The sequence below is a fragment of the Neolamprologus multifasciatus genome, chromosome 17, assembly GCF_963576455.1.
Source record: "Neolamprologus multifasciatus chromosome 17, fNeoMul1.2, whole genome shotgun sequence".
NCBI classification, from domain to species: Eukaryota; Metazoa; Chordata; class Actinopteri; order Cichliformes; family Cichlidae; genus Neolamprologus; species Neolamprologus multifasciatus.
Genome location: NC_140455.1, coordinates 38,343,184 through 38,363,899, shown reverse-complemented (window position 1 = coordinate 38,363,899; position 20,716 = coordinate 38,343,184). Strand labels below are relative to the sequence as shown.

Genomic DNA, 20,716 nt, shown 5'->3' with positions numbered 1-20,716 from the left:
GATGCGGGGGGGGGGACAGAGCGTACTCTGACAAGTTTCTGGATGTGTGTGCGTTTTAGTCTTCTCGCCGTGCGCGTGTGTGTGTGATGTAGCAATAAAAGCTGCGTGTTCGTCTCACCACGTCACTCGGGAGGTTGTGCAGGTCGTCGAAAGGGCTCTCCAGGGTGTTCGTATCCACGTTCAGGATGACCACGTCCTCCAGCGAGCGACTGCGCACTCTCTGCGGGAGGAAAAGGGCGACGTTAGATGTTCTCATCAGTACACACTCAAATCATTTATTGTTTTTCTTAATGATGGCTGAGACTTCCTGTGCATCTGACATCTTTCAACATAATAAATATTTGGATTATTAAATCGTGAAACGACGCCACGATTTTAAACCCGCCGTGTGGCCCAGGTGCGTTTCCCGGGAGACAAAGTTATTTCTGTGCTGACGCCCCGGGAACGTGAACATCCAGCAGCCGCGGTTAAAGCTGCACAGTTATCACGCTCCTTTACGATTAAGGATGAAAAATGGCGCGCGGGGGAGAAAAATGATTAGAACGTGTTTACGGCGACGCGCGCGCCGACGCGAGCTGGCGACATGAAGAATGGCGGCGAGAGGAAACATTTGGACCGCGCAAACATTTTCCACAGCGCCAAAAACCTCACGCATCAATAACAACACCGTGATGCCGCGGCGTGCCGCGCGCATCCTGATGGCGACAAATTCAACAATTATTTCGGTGTGGTGCAGGATGCAGGCAGGTGTGTGTGCAGGGAGGGGGGGGGCGGCGTTGTGTGTGAATTTCTAGTTTGTCACTTTTGTGACAGCCTGTGCAGCGGAGGCTCACATGCTGATCTGGACTAATTATGTAGTGGCGGAAAGAAGGTCTGTCACGGATGCAGAGTGTGATAAATACTGCCACTGCCGCAACTGTCAGACAAATATCACACACACACGCGTGTGCATTAGAACATATGCATCTGCACAAACACACACACCTACATACTAACACTTACACACAAGTGTAAGCGTGTGTGTTCTTGCGACATGCATTCACACAAACAGCAGCGCTGCTGATGACTCGCCCCCCAAACAACACAATGAAGTAGGAACGCTCTTTGTTTGCAGACGCCGGCTTTGGTTTAAGGAAGCACAGAAGCAGCAGAGGAAGTGAAAAGGGAAGAAAATATAGCTTCACATTTTATTGAAGCACTCAAATGAAAATAATCTACAAAATGAACACATTTTACATTCAAATCTACTGAAAATGCTGAAGATTTTGGAACATACCTCGAGCAGACTGAGATGAACTCCCACAAAGTACGGCATAGGAGCGCTGTGGACAGAAAGAGAGACCTGTGAGGTCAGACGCTTACACCAAGGAAGCATTCATGGAGGACACTTCATGATGACATGAACCTTTAAATAAAAAAATCACAGCTGTGGAAATGAGTTTCTTTGTATTCCATAAATGTAATCTGAATACATTTTAGATTACATGTGCTGAAATGTGAAGGCCTGACTTAAACTGATTAAGAACATGGTAATCATGTAAAAATAACAACGGTCACTAATCCTTAAAATAATTACAGTGGACACTGCTGCATGTACTGAACTCTATTTAATTGAATCCAGCTGACATTTACAGGCACAGGCAGCAACTTTTCTATTCACTGTAACAGCATCAGATTAACTGCAGCAGCACAAACTAATCTCATGTTACAGGATTTATTCTTAAAAGCAGGTAAAAACACAAAATGTGTTCTCGCCTTCCTTAAATCGCCGATTGAGACTTAAAGTAAATAAAAGATCAGACAAGAACAGTTTAACAATAACACACCAACTTTTAACCCTTTAAGACCGACCATAGAACCAAGTCCACCAGAGCTTATATTATATGTTTACCTGCTGTGGAGCCATTTTTGGGAGCATTTCAAGTTGCTATACATCAATACAACCATTACAGCCCAAATTTTAATAATATGTCTGCATTAAGTGCATAGTAATTACATAAATTGCAAAAAAGTGCAATAAACTACAAAAAAATTGAAAATCGTTTTTCTTTTTTTAACATATATTTCTAGTTAGAGAAATTTAAGAGGCTTATCCCTCAAAACTGTAAATACAAAAAAGTTGCACAAAATAGTTTCCCACCACAGGAAATTTATTTTGAGTGTCTTCATAGTTTTATTTTTGAAATACACCAATTTTTATATACTGCAGGAAAAACGAAAATAAATATTATAATGCAAATTTGCAAAAAAGCAGCATCTGCATCAAAATAAACTATTTCCAGCAGTGCAATATGAGTCCTAAACATCCCAGAAACGACAGAAAGTCATAAAGTCAAACATAACTTTTAAAAACACCAGTATAGGCTCATGAGGCCCTGATGGTAAAAACTACATTTCTGCAAAAATGACGTCACTTCCAGTTTCGGGCAGGTCATGGCGGACATGCGATAGTTTGTGCTGATGGACGTAGGAAGTGTTACAAACAGCTGATCGGATCAGCAAAGCGTGTTTCTGGAATATTATGTTTTTGTTGCTGCAAGTGCTTTTTATGCAGTTTTTGCAAAACTATATGTGGAAGGAAACTGTGACCGAGGACAAGCTGATGGCATAAGATGTAAGTACAACTCCTCCGGTTTCATATGCAAAAAAAATTATTGTGCTAGCTCACGTGGTTGCAGAGCTACCGGGATTTAAAAATAGTTACGCAAAACAGAGCGTGCTGCTCTGACCGGCTTTAAAGGGTTAATGACTTACAGTATAAATGCAAAACTTAGTGGTTAATAACAAAAGTATAAAACAACAACATCAGTGGAACATTTCAGGCTTGTTTTCTCTCCAAGTCGACTGATAGTTTCAGGAAGTGCAGAAAGTTAAAGGGCAGATGTGTCAAGAGTTTTATTTTTATTTTCAAAAAGAAAATAAAAAATAAAGTGTTTTGGGTTTTTCGGGGTTATTATCATGTCGTCCTTATTTGCTGTGATATATATCTTCGTTTTCAAAGTTTGCGGAAAGGAAAAGTTGAATCACGGACCACTCGCCATCAGCACGAGGATGAAAACCAACAAAAACAGTCAAATAATAGAAAGCGTTTTTACGATGAGGTTTGCAGAGGCGGTAATAATCGGATAGTTCGGGGTCAGCGTGTTCCTGGTCAGAATGATTCAGCAGCCACAGGCTTGTAATCAGCTTAGACTGAAAAACAAGCAGCAGGCCTGGACGCTGTTTTATGAATGTTCGACATTTACGCAGATCCAGTTACACAAACGCACAGGCACACACACACACACACATGTAATTGCATTATCTAATCAGCGCATGGAGGACGCCGCTGTGATTGAATAAGTTAATGATGAGTCTTTGCAGAGTGTTGAAAATCATATTTCCCTGTCAGTGATTTATGGTGAAGCGCTGGACAAACGGAACCGCGCTGCAAACGCTTCACACGTTCAGATCTGACGCTGACCCGAGCACGTGCGGCTTTGCAGACGAGCCGCGACTCCCACATCCAGTTTCAGTCAAGTCCGTCCAGATTTGTCGGATCTGCGTCGGATCGCTGGTAACGAAACCCTGAGAGAGCCCAGATGATGAGAGCGCGGCGGCGCCGGCATGAAATATGGAGCTCGGCGATCGTTCATTATGTCGAGGAAGCCACACGTGAGAAGTCGCGCCACAAGAGGAACATGAAGAACGGGCGGGAGAACGTGTGAACACGAGCGTCTGCGCTTTTAGTGGCGGAGCACGACATGCCGCGCGTGCACGTCTGCACACTGGTGATGCAGAGAAAACACTGCTGATGCTCGTGGTGTTTGCTACGGAAGAGGATTAGGGACACTGGAAAAAAAAAAGAATTCTGACTTTAATCTATAAAGTCAGATTAAAGTCAGAATTCTGACTTTAATCTGACTTTATAGATTAAAGTCAGAATTCTGACTTTATAGATTAAAGTCAGAATTCTGACTTTAATCTCAGAATTCTGACTTTATAGATTAAAGTCAGAATTCTGAGATTAAAGTCAGAATTCTGAGATTAAAGTCAGAATTCTGACTTTAATCTATAAAGTCAGAATTCTGACTTTAATCTATAAAGTCAGAATTCTGACTTTAATCTATAAAGTCAGAATTCTGAGATTAAAGTCAGAATTCTGAGATTAAAGTCAGAATTCTGAGATTAAAGTCAGAATTCTGAGAATAAAGTCAGAATTTTTTTTTTCCCCCCAGTGGCCCTAATCCTCTTCCGTAGTTTGCTGTGTGTGCTGCAGAGGTGGTCGGCCTTACCAGCAGTAGTCCAGAAGATGCGGGGGCAGCACGGGGATGAAGATGTGCTGCCAGTACAGGGGGAAGAGCAAAGCAGCGGCGCCGTGGACACACGCAGTTAACTGCAGGAAGAGAGAGAAGACGTGAGGGCGAGGGATTTAAAAGGAAAAACTTTGAGCAACAACATAAAATTCATGAAACAGTTTGGAGACATTTAAGTAATAAATTACTTTAAAAAAATGACTACACTGGCCCCGCCCACACCCTGTTACGTCCTTTAATATAAACCAAACATGCAGTCGTTTCACGCGAACGCATCCTCGTCCGTTTCTGATGGCCGAGCCCGCCGACAGGCCCCGCCTCCGACCTCGTGACAGAAAGCAGAGACGACTGATGTGAAAGAAAACTATTAAAAAGATCGATCTAAGAAAAGCAGCACAGCCAACACGCGTCCAGCGCCGTCTCCGTATCGATTTACTCGTCGAGGGTCATTAGAGCAACAATATTTTGCTGCTATTGCACCTGCCATTACGAGTCATTACTCTAAAACATGGATCCTGACCCCGTTTGTTTTAAACAGTCAGAGTTCGTCATTAAAATCTTTTGAAATCAGTGTCAGTGAGTCGTGATTGTGCTGCGACCTGCACAAAAGCAACAAAAGAAGCCAAAACAGTGACAGCAGCCATAAAAATCAGAATTACCCCGACCACGATGACGGGGAAATTAAAAGGGAAAAAACAGAATAATTAACCTCTTTTTTAAACAAATAATGAGGAGCGACCACGTGAGGATGACACTGCTTTTCAAAGGAGCTTTTTACACTGTCAAACCAACGTTACACCCAGAATTAAAGTCATTGTCTTCCATTGTCTTAAAGCCAGCATCTCCCTCTTGACATCTCATCACATGAAACCGAGCTACAGTAATGACCTGCAGCGCGCACACACACACACACACACACACACACACACACACACACACACACACACAGGCGTTAGCTCATCCCCCAGATTAAAATAACATGATTAAATATGGAAAGAGAACAGAGGTCTGAGGGGCTCCTGCGGGACTTCATTAGGGCAAATTGCCAAAGAATGAAACATGAGTTAGCCAAGAGAGACTGCGGGCTAGGCCAATACCGCCGGGACCCCGGAGCAGCAGCCGCCGTTATACCGCTGCAGCTTCACAGTCAATGTGTGAAGCGGACACACGCTATCAGACGCACACGCGCGCAACTGCCAGGAGACCCCCTGCTCGCCGACACACGCGGTGTCACAATTGACCGGCCAAAGGCGGGCGAGCTCGGCGGCTGAAAACCAGAGAGAGAGAGAGAGGGGCCCCACCCCTCTGAATCCACCCAAAGATCAAGCCCGGACATCTGAAAAGCTCACAACAGAAATGTGTGTGTGTGTGCGTGTGTGTGTGTGTTTCACAGCGTGTGTGTTTGGCCAACGTCTTCTCTTTTTCCCGTTCGTTTTAATTGTCTCTCTGCAATCTCTCGCACACGCAGTCCCACAATAGTTAAGACTTAATCAACATTTAATTGGTGTCTTGCTCTGTGGATCTGCATATGCATATTCCTGCTTCCTGCTGTCTTCAAATAAAACAACAATGCCACGCTCCTGTCAGGATTAATTCCCTGGCAAACAGTTTGGGTTTTTTATTTTTCTGTGTTTTTTTGTTAATTCTGAAAATAAATCAATGCTATGAATATTAATGTGTGAAAGTGAAGCGCTTGGTGGAAAAGTGACGATCAGAACTCTCACGCCCTGCGATGCTGAGGGGCCATTAAAATCGGGAAAGGTCACCGATCTGGCTGCGGTTGTGCACGCACGCATGTGTGCACGTGTGCGTGCATGTGCGTGCACACACATGAAGCCAACAGGCTACTGTATCCCTCCTCTGGGAGTGAGAGACAAGCCCCAGCCATTCGCTGGTACCAGGAGGTAATGGCTCAGAACACCTCGCTAACCAACTCCAATTATCTCCACCAAGCCTCAAGGTGAGCCCCCCAACCGGCGTGATTTACTCTCAGGTTGAAAGTGAAAACAGGAGTATCTCTGTGCTCCTCTTCTTCCCAGGCTGGGTGGCTGGCTTGGGGGAGTCGGCCCAGAAGGGAGTCTGAAACTAAGATAATGATTTATAAAGCAAATCTACATTTCACTTTTCATTTACGTGCTATCTCCAAAGCGGTGGAAGCGGCAGCGCGCCTCAGATAAGCGAACTCGAAGGGAACTCCAGAGGAATACTTCACATATTTGCTTCTCTAATTCAGCTTCACACACACACGTGTCCTTGTCCTGGTTTTACAACAGATGAGGCAAAAAGTAAAAGGAGGATAAATTGAAAAGAAAAGAAAAAGATACCCTGTTTTTTTTCTTCATTTATAGGGGGGCTTCACATGAGAGTGGGTCATGAGAGGCTAAGGCTGATAAAATATTTGCCAGGCTGATAAATAATAGATGAGTGGAGCCAAATGGCTTACACGCTCCACAAAAGACCTGGTGCTTAATATTCCATTCAATGGAGAATCACAGATACAGTCCCCAAGAACAAATACAGGATTAGGTGCTGGGTCCAGTCCTCGGGGAGCAGGGCTGTGCCCGGTAATGAGGGGCTGCCTGCCTCCTGCACACTGTGTGTGTGTTGCCCCTTCCTCTGAGAGAAGCTAACCGATTATACAGCGACAGCCTGCTTCAAAAAGCAGTCAAGGTCTTTGGTTCTGCCCTGAGAGCTTTTTAGTGTAGCCGAGACAGAAAGTGTCCACACTAACACGGGTCTTCCCAGATCTGTTCAGCGAGACTAAAGGACGGACGGACGGAAAGAGAGGGATCGAGAGACGCCGAGGAGGAGGTGAAAGTTGGAGAAGAGGAAGAAAATTCAACTCAAAGTCGACGCCATGAACTCAGGAATCAAGCATCAATAATGAGGTTTGCATGTGATGCTTCCTTTGTGCGTTTCCTGATCCGTCAGCAGCAGAATAGAAAATATTTTATTTGCCACTTTTTCACTGAATCAAGGACAACATTTAGATAAATAAACCTCAATTTTTATGACCGAGCAGCAGCGCCCGACCCCCTCGACACATCAGCGCTCTGCCGTACCCTCCCCATTATTCTTCAGCTGACGCAGATTGACACGAGGCACCAACAATGCTGCTACGATCGCACTTAAAGAGGTCCTACGATGGTCGCCGAGCCTTTAACCAGCTGCTCTCTGGCTTAAACGCAGCTGCTGCGGGCGACCTCAGTCAACGCGGCGCTCTTGACCTCCTCGCTGCCTCTCCACCAGCCTCTCCTTCCAACTTTGTCCCTGCGCGCTCTCCAAACTCAATCCTGTTTCTCATTTCATCCCAAGTCTCCATTACTTATTCCGTTTCCTCCTCTCCTCCTGCTGTCCTTCTGTCCCTCATCGCCCCCCCACCTCCCTGTCATTGTATTGCAGTGTTAGCCTTTCCCTCTCCTCTCCCGAGTAGTCACCAATTACCCACGCTCTGCTTTTCCCTCTGTTGACAAACGCCGGTGTCAGGCTCTGTGCGACGCGAGCGTGCCACAAACAGGTAGGTGGCGAGGGGGTAGAGAGGGCACGCAGGACAACGCAGGCAACAGCCAACGGCAGGCCTCCCACACAGTCCCTCACAGGAAGACAGAAGGCATAAGGTACAAACACCTGTGAGCGCAGACGACACGCACGAACAGATGCATGTTTAAAAAAAAGAAGCCGACGCTCTGCACGCACATATGCACGCACGCCGTCGCAGCGACGGGGCAGAGACGAGTCTATTGAGGACAAGGAGGTGAGGGAGGAGGGGGGAGGATGTCCTGATGTTCTGCAGTTGCCCAACAACACACAGACACATTAAGACTCCCAGGAAGAGGCAAAGTCAGAGAGAGGTGTAGCGGGAGAGAGCGAGAGACAGAAAATAATATGTCAGAGAGAAAGAATTACTAAGACCGAGAGCGAGGGGGGAGACACACCGAGAGGAGTGGGAGAAAGAGAGACGGGGAAGGAACAGAGGAAAAGGCTGGAAACAGAGAGGCAGCTGGCACTCCAGGGCACGCTGGATGGATAGCTCCTTGTTAGCATAGGCCTGACAGCCTGATGAGAGGGCTGCTGTCAGCCAGCGCCGGGGTCGGGCTTGTGTGAATTTGGGCGATAGGGCAGAGGCTGGGCTGCGGAGCTGGGGGGCCTCGGCATATGAAAGACTCAGAGGGGGGCCTCCCAGCTGACTAGTTAGAGGAAGGGCCGATGCAGCCCTATTATACGGGCCTATGACAAGGCTGCACGCACGGCTGGCTCCCGCCCCTGCGCCACCGCCGACTGCCTTTTTTTTAAACAAAAAACAAAAAAAAGAGAAAACAGCGGCGCCGTTCACCTCTGGTCACGAAACAGCAATAAGTCAACTGACGCATTGTTGTACGATCATGATTTATTCCTTTGCTTTTGGCTGCTCGCGCGGCAGCCGTGTACCGACAGACTGACACGCCGGGTTCACCGGGGGCTTTAACACAGGCAGCACCTCGAGCAGGCAGAATAAATGCAGCACATCTCCGAGTGTGTGTGTGTGTGTGTCTACTCCCCGTCTCACTGCTCGGTTGAGATGCTGGACAGGCGGAGGTGGTGAAAAGCAGCTGGATGGTACTAACGATGTTACTAACAATACTTTCTCTCATACATCTTCTATCTGTAGCAGCAGAAAGTCTGTCTGTCCATCCAGAGGCTGCCGACTTTAACCAACATTCGGACCAACAAATTATAATTCTCTCATCCAGTAACATACTCGATCACAACCGGATAACGAGCCGCTTTCAAGCTAAGTACGTAAACGCTCAGACACGCGGCGTCGAGCCATTTCCGCTTGAACTCGCGGGTCAATCTGCCCGACAACAAAAACATCACAGCAGTAATAACGCCGGGCCTGCTCGCAATCCCAGCGGAGATGTGAAAATACTTCTGTGCTGCAGTTCCTGACATATAACGCTACCAAACCCAAACACCTCCCCGAGGAAGACGGATGGATAGATGAGCGGATGAGGAATTGCGGAGGATAAAAGGCTCGCGGAGGTAAAGGTCTGACGTGGAGGCTCTTAAAATATCCTGTCGGCATATATTTGTTAGAAAAACAAGCTGAGATTTGTCTTCGGGCAGCAGAGGACTGTAAATCACAGACAGGGAGAAAATAAAAAAATCCCCCCCTTCCCTCCCCCAAGTGTTCCTGCTGAAACAAAAACAGTCTCACCCTTTAGTCTGATCATTTACATCGTGCACCGCTGCTGTCGCTGCACCGTGTGCCGCTTGGATCTCCAGCACAGGTGCTGCTGGTCTGAGGAGCTGAGGGGAGACAGGTGAGATCCTCTAAGGGGCTGAGTCACAGCTCTTCCTGATTACAGCTCCTGTGGGAGAGCTTGGGAACTGTTCCCTGCAGCACCCAAAACGCCACACGTGGGCCCCTGTGGCTGCTAAGTGTGGGACCAGCAGATATAGGATGACATCACTTCCCTCTCCCGCCTCATAAACATTTGGCCTCATCAGCAGCGAGGATGACGCTGCTCGTGCAAACATCAGAAGTGAGTTTCCCGCCTCTGTGGACATTAATGCGTCCCGTTATAGGACGCAAATAATCCAGCTTTATGGTGGGCTGCCCGTCAGACCGGGCGGGGGCGGAGGGGTCGACGGATCTCTAAGCAGCAAAGCCGCGTCAGATAAATATTCTCAGCATACTTGTTAGGGTTTGATATCCTGCTGGAATATTGATGAAGGGACTCGTGTTCAATCTATGCTTCAGCCACATACTTTATAATGAGGGCGTTGGCGCTCCACACGAAGGCATCAACAGCCCCACACGTGCACGCGCCGGCTCGAAGCTCCACCTCGACTCGAATCACAAAAAGAAAAGCACAAAGAGTGTTTGTGGAGCGTCTGGCGGCTCGGACTCACAGTGCTGAGCTTGCTTGAGGTAATGATGATGCGGCGTTCGTGCAGCATGCTGGCGTAGAGCTGGAGCATGTTGTTGACGTCCACGGCCACGAAGTACTCGGTCAGGTTTCTCTGGAGATGGACAAGAACAGGAGGACATTCAGGTTGGTAACAAACTGTCCCGGCACAACTCGTTTGCAGTAAAGCGCCGACGCTGCAGCAGTTGCACGATTGCACGCACTGTTTGGGAGAAGGAGGACAAACTCGTGCTAACTGCGTCCCCGCCTTAACGCTTCGAGCTGAGACTTGAATGCAGAAATCAACAAAGACTTGAGCTCAGTTTGAATCTAGCAACAGCCATGCCAGTCTGTGAACCTTGACATTAAAAGCAGAAGCACCGCAGGAGCTAAAGCTGATACAAGAGCGTGATGCAATCGTTTCAAAGAGTGACATGTGTATCTGATTAAAAACGATTAGAGGCGAAGATGTTCCCAGAATACAGGGATTTCTCTTTATCTCTTCCTTTTCTTTTCCACGCATACTTACACTCTCAGGGATAGTTGGCAGTCCATTGATATCCGGGGCGATGAAGTAGGAGTGCTGCGAAAACACAAACATGAGGAGAAAGAAGAGGGAAGGTCACGAGCGAGGCACGCAGGAGAGAACGAGGGGAAGAGGGAGAGAAAAAGGCCGTTCACTTTGTTCTATGATTTATGGCTCATCTTCAGCTCTGTCTATATGAATTGCTGAGCTGGTGTCTGAACTGTGGCAATGCTTTTATCAGGCCTACAGAACAGAGAAAGCTCAATAGCAGCTCAGCTCCCCGTAGACACCGACTGGGGTGATGTCTCCGGTGGAAAACGGAGTCTTTATTTAAGCGTTAAAAAGGCTCGCGGAGAGCGCGCGTGCGCGACTGCGCGCAGACACACACTCTCGGGTTGTTTAGAGGATCACAGGGCTGCCTGTCTCACTTTGGGAGAGCAGGGCAGGTTCAGTGTTCAGATCAAAGAGGCCTGAGAGAGGTGCTGTTTGGAGGTAGACAAACCACCAGGTGAAACACACTGTTGTGTGTCTCGCACACACACTCTCCTGGAAGTACAGCTGCGCTTCTCTGAGGCCTCGACTCAACCATCTGTTGCAGCTCGTTCACAGGTTAGAGTCTGAAACACACGCTGAGACAAATCAGGTTAAAACGGATCAAAACGTTCAACTCTTTACATCATTAAACATCATTTACATTGGGAGTAAACAGCAATGAATTACACAGCAATGAATCCTGCACCACCACCAGCACCACCCATTAAAAGTGCACCACAGTCAGGCAGGAAAAAAGCATGGAAACTTACTGCACAGGTGTCCAACTCCAGGCCTCGAGGGCCAGAGTCCTGCAGGGTTTAGACGTGTCCTTGATCCAACACAGCTGATTTAAATGTCTAAATGACCTCAACATGTCCTGAAGTTCTCCAGAGGCCTGGGCTGTGTCCCAATTCAGGGTCTGCAGCCTTAAAGGCCGCATTTTAAGGCCGATTACGTCACAGCGACGCGACGAAGGCTGTCCCAATTCAAAGGCTGCTCGAAATGCGGCCCTCAAATGCGTCCTTCATTTCCCTGAATTTTAAGGACGTGGCGGTGTAGACTTCGTGGCTCAACATATCCCAGAATGCATAGCACGGCGGTGGGTGTGGATAATTTTGCTGAAAAAAAACGGCGGATGAGGGGCGCCGAAGAGTAAACTTTAAGTAAGTACTGAATATTATGTCACTTATTATGTGCAAATGTTTAATAACGAAGAACATTAAAACATTCCTGTTGGCCACATGTCGGCAAAGTCATGTGACATTAGTGACGTTTGTACTAACTTGGTTTTACAGCCTTTACTTTAAAATATACGCCGTTCAATAGCTGAGCTTAATCAGAGAATGATCAAAGCTCATGTAGAAACAAACAAATGAACAAAAGATTTTCTCCTTCATTTCTGTCAAACAAAGCTTTATGAAACGTTTCCAGCTGTTAGTATCATGGTTGCTAGGCAACCTGGGCGGCGCGACGGAGGCTAGACCGTCCCATTTCACAAGCCTCGCACTTCCGGCCTTAGCGGTCTTTAAGTACGCGGCCCTTGAGGATCGTTGAGGCTGCAGACCCCGAATTGGGATACAGCCCTGGGAATGAACTCATCATGTGATTCAGGTGTTGACCCAGGGTGAGATCTAAACCCTGCAGGACACCGGCCCTCGAGGCCTGGAGCTCCCCACCTCTGTTTTAACAGTAAAAGGATCCGGTTTCTGTTCTGAGCTCATCTGATTTCATTGTTGCCACTTTGAACGACATTATCGACGAATCCGATTCAGCGTTTCCAAAGAACGACGCTCCGCCAGCTCATCTTATGATCGCTTTGATGCTGAAGACTAAACTCTGCATCGCTCCAAACTTGGGCATTTCTACGGATACGTTAAAGTCTTTCTACAAAGAGACACAGTAGATTTTATTTGCACATCATCATAATTTAATGTTGTTTGAATTCTCTGCCTGGCGACAAAGAAATATTCAGTTTAGTGTAAAACAAACAGCCCTTTCACTCCTTAAATAAATGTGAGTTAAGGTCAACAAAATGTGAAAAACCAATTTTCACGAGTAAACCATGAGTTTGGTCCCAGCGGACGGTCACCGTGCTGGTTGAACAAAGCTCCGAAGAGATAAAGACGCAGCAAATAAACAGAAACTGGAGCAGACATCAAGGTCTCTCCCCTGAAGCTCTCTATTATTGCTAAAGCCGTATTTGTATGCATATTTTGCACGGCGACTTTCTGCAGCTGAAAAATAAAAACAAATTCGCTCTGATCGCTTAACGAGATGTGGGCTTGCTCGCCGAGACAGGAGAGCTCACGCACTGCAAACACTAACCAGACGCTCGCTCAGCCTCAACATCCGTAAGTTCTCTTAAAGATCCTTTTGTGACTTTTTGCTGATCAGCCCAAAACAATGTTTCTTCTTGTTGCCAAGTAAGAAACAAAGCCACGTGATTTTCCTGCCCTCGGTGATGTCTGACAGAAAACATTAAAACACAGGAGCGTCTCCTGTTTCCACGTGCTGATTAGAATTACAGTTAAGTCAACGTCAGGCGCAGCGTCGCTGTTTTCATGTAGAGAAACACTGATGGTTAGTTTGTGGTTACGCTGCAGCCTCGATGCAGAGGTAGAGCTGCGGACAAATAAAACTGCACACAAATGGTAGGGGTGGGGGAAAAAATCGATACTGTGTAGTATCGTGATAGTTTGTTTGTAATGTAATGTAATGTATCGATACATTTGTAATGTATCGATACATTACAAATGTATCGATACATTACAAATGTATCGATACATTTGTAATGTATCGATACAGGGACAGCAGAAATCGATACTTTGTTACAAAAAAGGTTTTGTGGAATGTTGATCAGCTCCTTTTTCTGAGCAAGAATCCTGACATTCCTTCACTGTCCAAACATGACAGTTTACTTATTTTAATTTAAGACATGTTTTATTTTAATTAAGTTTAAAACTTTTTTATTTAATGTAAAATTATATTTTGTTTTAATTGACTTTCAAATTCTTCAGTTGCTGAAGGGGCTGCATAGTTTTCATAAACTGCATAGTTCAGAATAGCTATAATTGTACCAGATGGTTGATTCAGTTAAGTTGGACTAGACTGTAATACAAACCGTTCAGTTTGTCAACAATCAAACTGAAATGAGAGAAAGACTGAGTGTGAGACTTTGATATTAGAGAAAATGATGATTGATAAAGTTTACCTTTATGTACAGAATCTGAATATCGCAAAAGATTTTAAAAAATTGCAATAATATCGTATCGTGCGTTAAGTATTGTGATAATATCGTATCGTGGGATGTGTGGTGATTCCCACCTCTAACAAATAGTCACACGTGATTGGTTGATTAGTACTTGGTCATCAGCTTTAATTAGTTAATTCAGCTCGTCGTTGGAAACCTCTACCATTACCCATCTATCATCTATGATAAAAGATAATAAATAAATAAAGTGTAAAATCGAGGACTTGGTGCTAAGGACCGCCACCCGTAACCACGGTAACTCCCCGCCTCCCTCTCCTTGTGCTCTGTGTAACTAAACAAAGTTACAAATTCGCGGCGCTGTGATAATCACAAGCCGTGCTCCTCAACTCAACCCTGCCTTTCATTGGCTGTTTGCTTGCTTATCACCCCCACACCCCCCCCCCACCCCCCCTTGTTCTTTCGAAGACTTGTTTATATAAAAACATTGAAAGTGGGTTAACTGGAAAGGCATCAAGGAGATTTTTTGAGTACAATTGCCTTTGCTTTAAACATAAAGAGAAGGGAAAAAAGACTTTTGATATTCAGAGAGAATATAGCAGTGTGGAAGGGCATTAATCATTTACACAGTTTGATTGTTTTCCAGAGGAGAAGAAACACACACCAAGGCCCAGGATAGTTTGTTTTTGTTATATTTAAAAAGATAGCGCAGCTTATTTGGCCAAATTGGAAATCCGCGGCTCCCATGCGATTAGTACAGCAGCAGTTTCACATTTCGCCTCCTCCCTCCTCTGCTCATTCCCCTCCACTCACCGGCTCCTTGCTTCGCCGATCTCTCAGTACTTGCCCAGTGGCAATATACAACTGCTCATTCTTGCACAATGAGAGAGAGAGAGAGAGAGAGACAGGGTTCACAGATGAAAGGGGACAATGATTCTTCTTCTTGGCTGCCATGATAAAACAAAAAACACACTTTAAGGGAATAATTCTGCTTCATCAATTAAATATCAAACTAGTGGCGTCTCCAGGAAAAGAGCGAAGGAGAGATGAAGCTATCACCTCTGTTCTCTGGGGCTTCTTTTCCAATCAAGACTCAGACGGGAAGAAATGGACTCGTTAGCCTTCACAGAGATTTATTGATCGCCTCGTATTAGTCTCGTTAGGCTGTAAATTCATATGTTTAATTAGACGACTGTTCTGTTCTTCTACAGCTGTTTGTCTAATTGGTCCGAAAAAACAAAAAAACTAAAGAGAGGTGGTCCCGAGGGCAGAGGCCACCACGAAACCTTTGATCCTGTTACAGTGCAGAGGCCCTAAAACTCACATAGATACTGGAGAGAAACCATCACGCTGGTCTTACACGGGGACGAGAGGCCGAGCTGTGTCACAGGCCGGCTTTCAGCGACCGAGCTCGTTAAGCCGTTCTGCTTTTTGGATAAGTGGAGACACGGCGAGCTGTGAAAGGAGGCTCCCACTTTAAACATCGCACGCCAAAACAACGTTTCCAATCGGGGTATCAGTCGCTGTTCCCACCTACAGCATCTACTGCTCTCATTTTCCTCCACCATCATGTGCTCGTTTCTTCTTTGTGACGACTTTAATTCTTCTTTTAAAGTTGCACGCCGCCACAGTCACCACCTCTTTCCGTCTCTGCCTCCGATAGCGGCGAATACGAGATACCTACCACACTCAGGTTGACGGGCGTGAAGGGCTTTGGCACAGGCAGATCGTAGAGCGAGTTCAGCACGTCGTTCAAGTCGTTTTTCTAGAGGAGACAAACAAACGAGGAAAAGAGACGCGTGAATTTTATTTACTTGACTTGTCGATGTCACGAGTTACGCGTCAATCTCAAACACGGCGCCGCTGCCGACCGCAGGGCCGTAGGGCTCCGCAGCATCCGACCGACATGTGTTTAACGAGAAACGGCGAGGTTAAAAGACGGGCCGCAGACGCTTATTATCCGCCGGCGTTGATTTACAGGCCGAGAGCGGGCTGTCAGTAATTAAGCCCCCGCCCCTCGCTGCAAAGAGAGGCTGCAGGAAGCCGGCAGCTGACCACAGATCAGCTCTTTGACAAGATCGCCGTTCACACTCTCGGCTTCCTGTTGGAGAAACAAAACGGAGTGTTTGCTTCAACTTCCTCTCTGAGAACTTTGTTTTGGTTTTGTACGAGCCGCTGCTTGTGCCAGGAAATAAACGCGCGAGTTCGTGTGCGTGTGCGTGCATGAAGTGGAAAAGAAATAGAAGCAATAGACGGCAATATACAGTAAAGGAGGGTTAAGGAGGGAGGGGTGCAATCGAACAGCCTCCTGTCATGAGAGCCTCAATGCTCACACGCATGGTCAGCAACACGGCCTGGGGAAACAGTTCATTTACCCCTCGCCTTAAACCCTCATCGCTCTTCTGTCTTCCCTCGTCTGTCAACATCTCCCTCTCGCCTGGAACGGACAGCGGGGTAAATAGAAACCAAATCATGCACGCTAACACTTCAGTCACCCAGGATTTCCAGCTTTCCTTCTGTCTCCGTCTGCCTCGCACAAACTGTCCTGATCTGCTTAGGCCGCCGCCCCCTCCTCGCGCTTCATATTAGATTATTCTGATGAACTGCAGGAGTTTGTGTGTCTGCCATCGTCTACTTTAGACAGACGCTTCGTCCTGATCGCTGTTCTCAGAGGATGTTGGAAGAAGCAGTGACTACGTGACAATTGAAAGTGATCCCAAAGCTCCCCCCCCCCTCCCTTCAGTCTAAACAGTGGAACATCACCTACACCCGCTGCATAGACGCCGCGCATCGCCCCAGTTTGTTGCATATTTTACATTTCCCCTCCCTCTGCTCGTACGATGCAGCGAAAAGTCAGGGGAAAAGACTTTAGTGAAGTGTGTGTGTGTGTGTGTGTGGGAATTTTCTTGTTCTTAACGATTTGTATTCCAGTAAATCATCAGGAAAAACTTCCCGTGTCAGATCAGCGTTTGGTCTGTGAAATGTCAACACTGTTGCTGCTAACAACAGGAAGCGAGTCGAGCCCGAGACGGCTGCTCGCCAAAGACACAATGCAGGAAAACATCTCGCCGCGGCGCCGCGTTCGCGTGTCTCTCAGGCAAATCCCACAACACCTTTCCTCATTTTGTTTTCCATTAGAGCACGAGTGTAAATAGTCGACGCGCAGAAAACGACCAGGTTACCTGTTGTTTCGATAAGTAGTCTGCCAGCGTGTTCAGAAGCTTGTAGTAGATTTCAAACCAGGGCAGGTAACTGCAAGAGGCAGAGAGGAACGTGTTAATGTGCAGCACGGGAAAAGCTTTCATTCATTCAGTCATCAAACCGGGAAGCGACGAATCAAAGCAGGACGTGCACGTCACTCCCCGCTAGACGAACGAGCGTGACCTGAAGAGCACGCCGCATACAGGGCACGGCGTGTCAGAGTCGGAATTAAACGCTATCTCGTCCTTATTATGGCGTTCCTTCGTGCTTTGGGCCCTCGGCATTCCAAGAATTCCCACCATGTCTGCTCTTTAAACGAGAAAACAAAAACAATGGATTTCAGATTCTTTAGGAAACAAGAAAAAGCAGCTGTGTGATGTGGAGCGACGCTACGGTTTACGAGCATGCTGCTCCCAGATGCACAGGCTTAACAAAAATCCCCCCCCCCCCTTCTTCTTATGCCTTTTGCATATTTAGAAAAAAGCTTTTCCTTATGTAATGAATGTAAAATAAATAAATTCATTAACAAGCTCAAAAATAATTTATACTGCGGTGTTTGTGTTGGAGCTAATCACCGAGCACACCCACCATAAGCTAAAAGCATCTGCAGCATGGCTTCCTTTACAAACTTGACACTTTCTTGGCCAAGTCGACTCGTCTCTGCGTGGACGATGGCCAACATTTCCCGTTGGCACCGAAGCTGCGAGGCCTCAGCTCCTTTAATGTTATGCAATCAAATAATAAAAACATGGTGTCCTATCAACTTATTGAATTTTTATTTCATTCAGGCTCTTAACATGCAGTTTTAAACACCGCATGTATAATGACTCTGAGTAAGGAGCAGCGCTGCCATTAAATAAACAGAGACTCCCATTAATGCTTCATTAACTCTCCTGCATCGCAGGGCTGGAAACAGAATTAGTGACCGAACGAGCCGGTCAATCAAACGTGGGCTGGTTTTTATTTGATTAGCAAAATGAGACGTTGTAGTGAATGACGCGACGATTATTTTTATTTTATTAAAAGCTTGAATCGGCCTCGTACTCCTAAAGGCAAAGTTTTGCGTCTCAGACAGTCAGCAGGAGGAAGAGGAGTTTGCAGGGCATGGGTCACTGGCTGCTCCGCAGACTGGAATTAACAGACAACTAGAAAACAATAAAGTGGACTTGATGCAAATTTACAGATCGCATAAATCCGCGAGGGGCCAATGAGGAGGAGAGGTGCAGCGAAGCGCACCAATCAGAGAGGCTGAGTGACCATTAGTCTGAAACAATCAGCGACGATTTTGTGACATCTGCACGGAGATTTACAGCAATCGGGTCACACTTGCTGTGGAGGCCCAATCAAACACGCGGATGTTGATTTGGTGCCCGGATATCAACCTGAACCCATTTCTGCCACGTCGAAGGGCAAATATGTGCACGAGGGTCAGTTTACACAACGTGAGTCTGATATAAAGACCGAGAGAGAACGAAGCCGGGTTTATCTGAGCCTCGTGTTTAAAAACCAGGCTTCTGCACATTAATCCTTCATTTTTCACCACAGACGGAAACACGACAGTCGTCATGCTGCTGGTTTTACAGGAAAGCGCATTATCACCGTGACGACAGCCAACCGCAAATTATCAATATTCCTGCGACGATTTTTTCCCCTTTATTCAAACACAATCAAACGAATAAAACTTCAATGAGACACTGTTTTGCTCTCCCCCCCCCTCCTCTGCTTCCTGTATGGGCAAAGTGAAAGTTTGGAGAGCTCAGAGAGATACTCCTACTCGTCACAGTTCACTGCTCAGATCTGTTTGTGCTTCACAAATCCTCCGATAGAGACGGAGAAGCATCTATCACTGGAGTGCTGGGTGCGTGGGGGCCCCCGCAATCTCTCCTGCCATTTTAAACACGTCTTCCCAAAGTGCCGTGCACTCAGAGAATGAACCGGTTAATCTGCGACCCACTCACAGCCTTCACAGCGCTCTTCATCCCAGACTCGGACCATCTAACGGAAGACAACACGCCTTTGGAGCTTTGGAATCGGAGCGTTGTGGACTTTGAAACTTTGGTGAAGAACTGCACAAACCAAGACTGAAAATGAAACAAATTAGCCAAATTACTGCTGTGAGAGGTACTTATTAAACCTCTGAACACTTAAAAGCAACTTTGTTGCCACCAAGGAGACCACAGGTTGCAACACAACTCCCCAGCAGCAGCAGCAGCCGCCCCTAAGACCCAATCACAAGGCCCCTCTTCTGCTGCCATGCACCTCTGACAGGTCAGAGCAGGTTTAGCGCGGCGGTTTGAATGTTGGGGCTCATCGGTGTCGTGCGGCCTCTTTTCCTCCATAAAGTACCTGTTGGTGTTTAGCGTGACAGTGATTCCTGTTCCTGTAGATGGCTCTTAAATCTTATTTAACGCACAGACTGTAATCGTAAGTCATCTCACACTTTGTAGACGCCTCACACGACTCCTTTCTGGGGTCGAGGGTTAAGCACGGGGACGAGCGACCACTAAACCAAAAGCAAGTTTCAGAAGCCTCAGCTGTGATTTAAACTTTATTTTACTCTTTAATTACACGAAAAGCAGGATTTGGTCATCCTGCTGGGGAGTGTGTGTGTGAGTGTGTGTGTGTGTGTGTGTGTGTGTGTGTGTGTGTGTGTGTGTGTGTGTGTGTGTGTGTGTGTGTGTGTGTGCGCCCTGCCTGGAGGAAACGCGGTCTTTTTGGTCACGACTTCAGCGACGACGCTACAAAGAGCCGTCCACATAAAACTGTCCCGCTCATTAAGACACTTCCTCCCGTAAGCAGAGGTGACAATTTTACGGCGCCGCACTCGACCAATCACAACCTGGTTTAATGATCCTATTTTATATTTGGGACCTAGAGGAACAAATAGAAACACGTCGGCCCGGGCCGCCGTCGTCTTGTTTCACATTTTAAAACCAGACGAACTGACGTCGACTTGATGAAGAAAAAACGACTTTTATTATCTTAATTTTATTTTTTCCTCTAATCCCATCTGGTATTACTAACATCAACAAAGATAATAAAGTCGCGACCGAGGACTTTGAAGACGAACTTTATTTCCAAATTTCTTGAATCCTTTTAAACATCCTCGCTCGTCGTGTCCTGACACAGCGGGAATATTTAAGACGGAATAAAAGTAAAAAACTAAAAACATAACCAGGCTGCGCATTAACAATTTTAAATGAACAAAACAAACAAAAAAAAAATAACTTCCTATACATTATATTATTATAAATGAAGCGAGCCATGCAAACTACTCAGAATGCATAATGAATTTTATACATCATATGTCAAATGAATTAGCATGTCTAACTCAGCGAGAGGGACAGGGGAGCCTCTGCTAATTGGCAGTGAAGCTTCATGCATAATTATGGGCCAAGCGTCTTTGCTGTCGCACTGTGGCAGTAGCCGAATAACGAGGAGGAAAAGAGAGGGAGAGACGGCGAGGGGGAGAGGGAGAGAGAGACAGAGAGGGAGGGAGGAAGAAAAACAAAGGCCATGGAAGATGGCCAGGAAGGGTGGGTGGTGTGGGGAAGAGGGACAC

General features: G+C 46.5%; 1 protein-coding gene across 6 annotated transcripts in view; it reads right to left on the bottom strand.

The window, feature by feature from the left end:
• dennd1b (DENN/MADD domain containing 1B) overlaps window positions 1-20,716 on the bottom strand; it is a 106,228-nt gene that overhangs the window by 39,630 nt on the left and 45,882 nt on the right. For 3 of the 6 annotated variants that reach the window (XM_085137056.1, XM_085137060.1, XM_085137061.1), the window contains 8 exons: window positions 17,136-17,205; window positions 15,638-15,718; window positions 14,767-14,826; window positions 10,716-10,769; window positions 10,191-10,301; window positions 4,275-4,375; window positions 1,277-1,322; window positions 119-220 (listed from right to left, as the gene is read on the bottom strand). In XM_085137056.1, the coding sequence (XP_084993182.1) occupies window positions 119-220; window positions 1,277-1,322; window positions 4,275-4,375; window positions 10,191-10,301; window positions 10,716-10,769; window positions 14,767-14,826; window positions 15,638-15,718; window positions 17,136-17,205 (625 nt within the window). The remainder of the gene's footprint in view (window positions 1-118; window positions 221-1,276; window positions 1,323-4,274; window positions 4,376-10,190; window positions 10,302-10,715; window positions 10,770-14,766; window positions 14,827-15,637; window positions 15,719-17,135; window positions 17,206-20,716) is intronic. The other 3 variants (XM_085137057.1, XM_085137058.1, XM_085137059.1) reach the window with 3 other exon arrangements.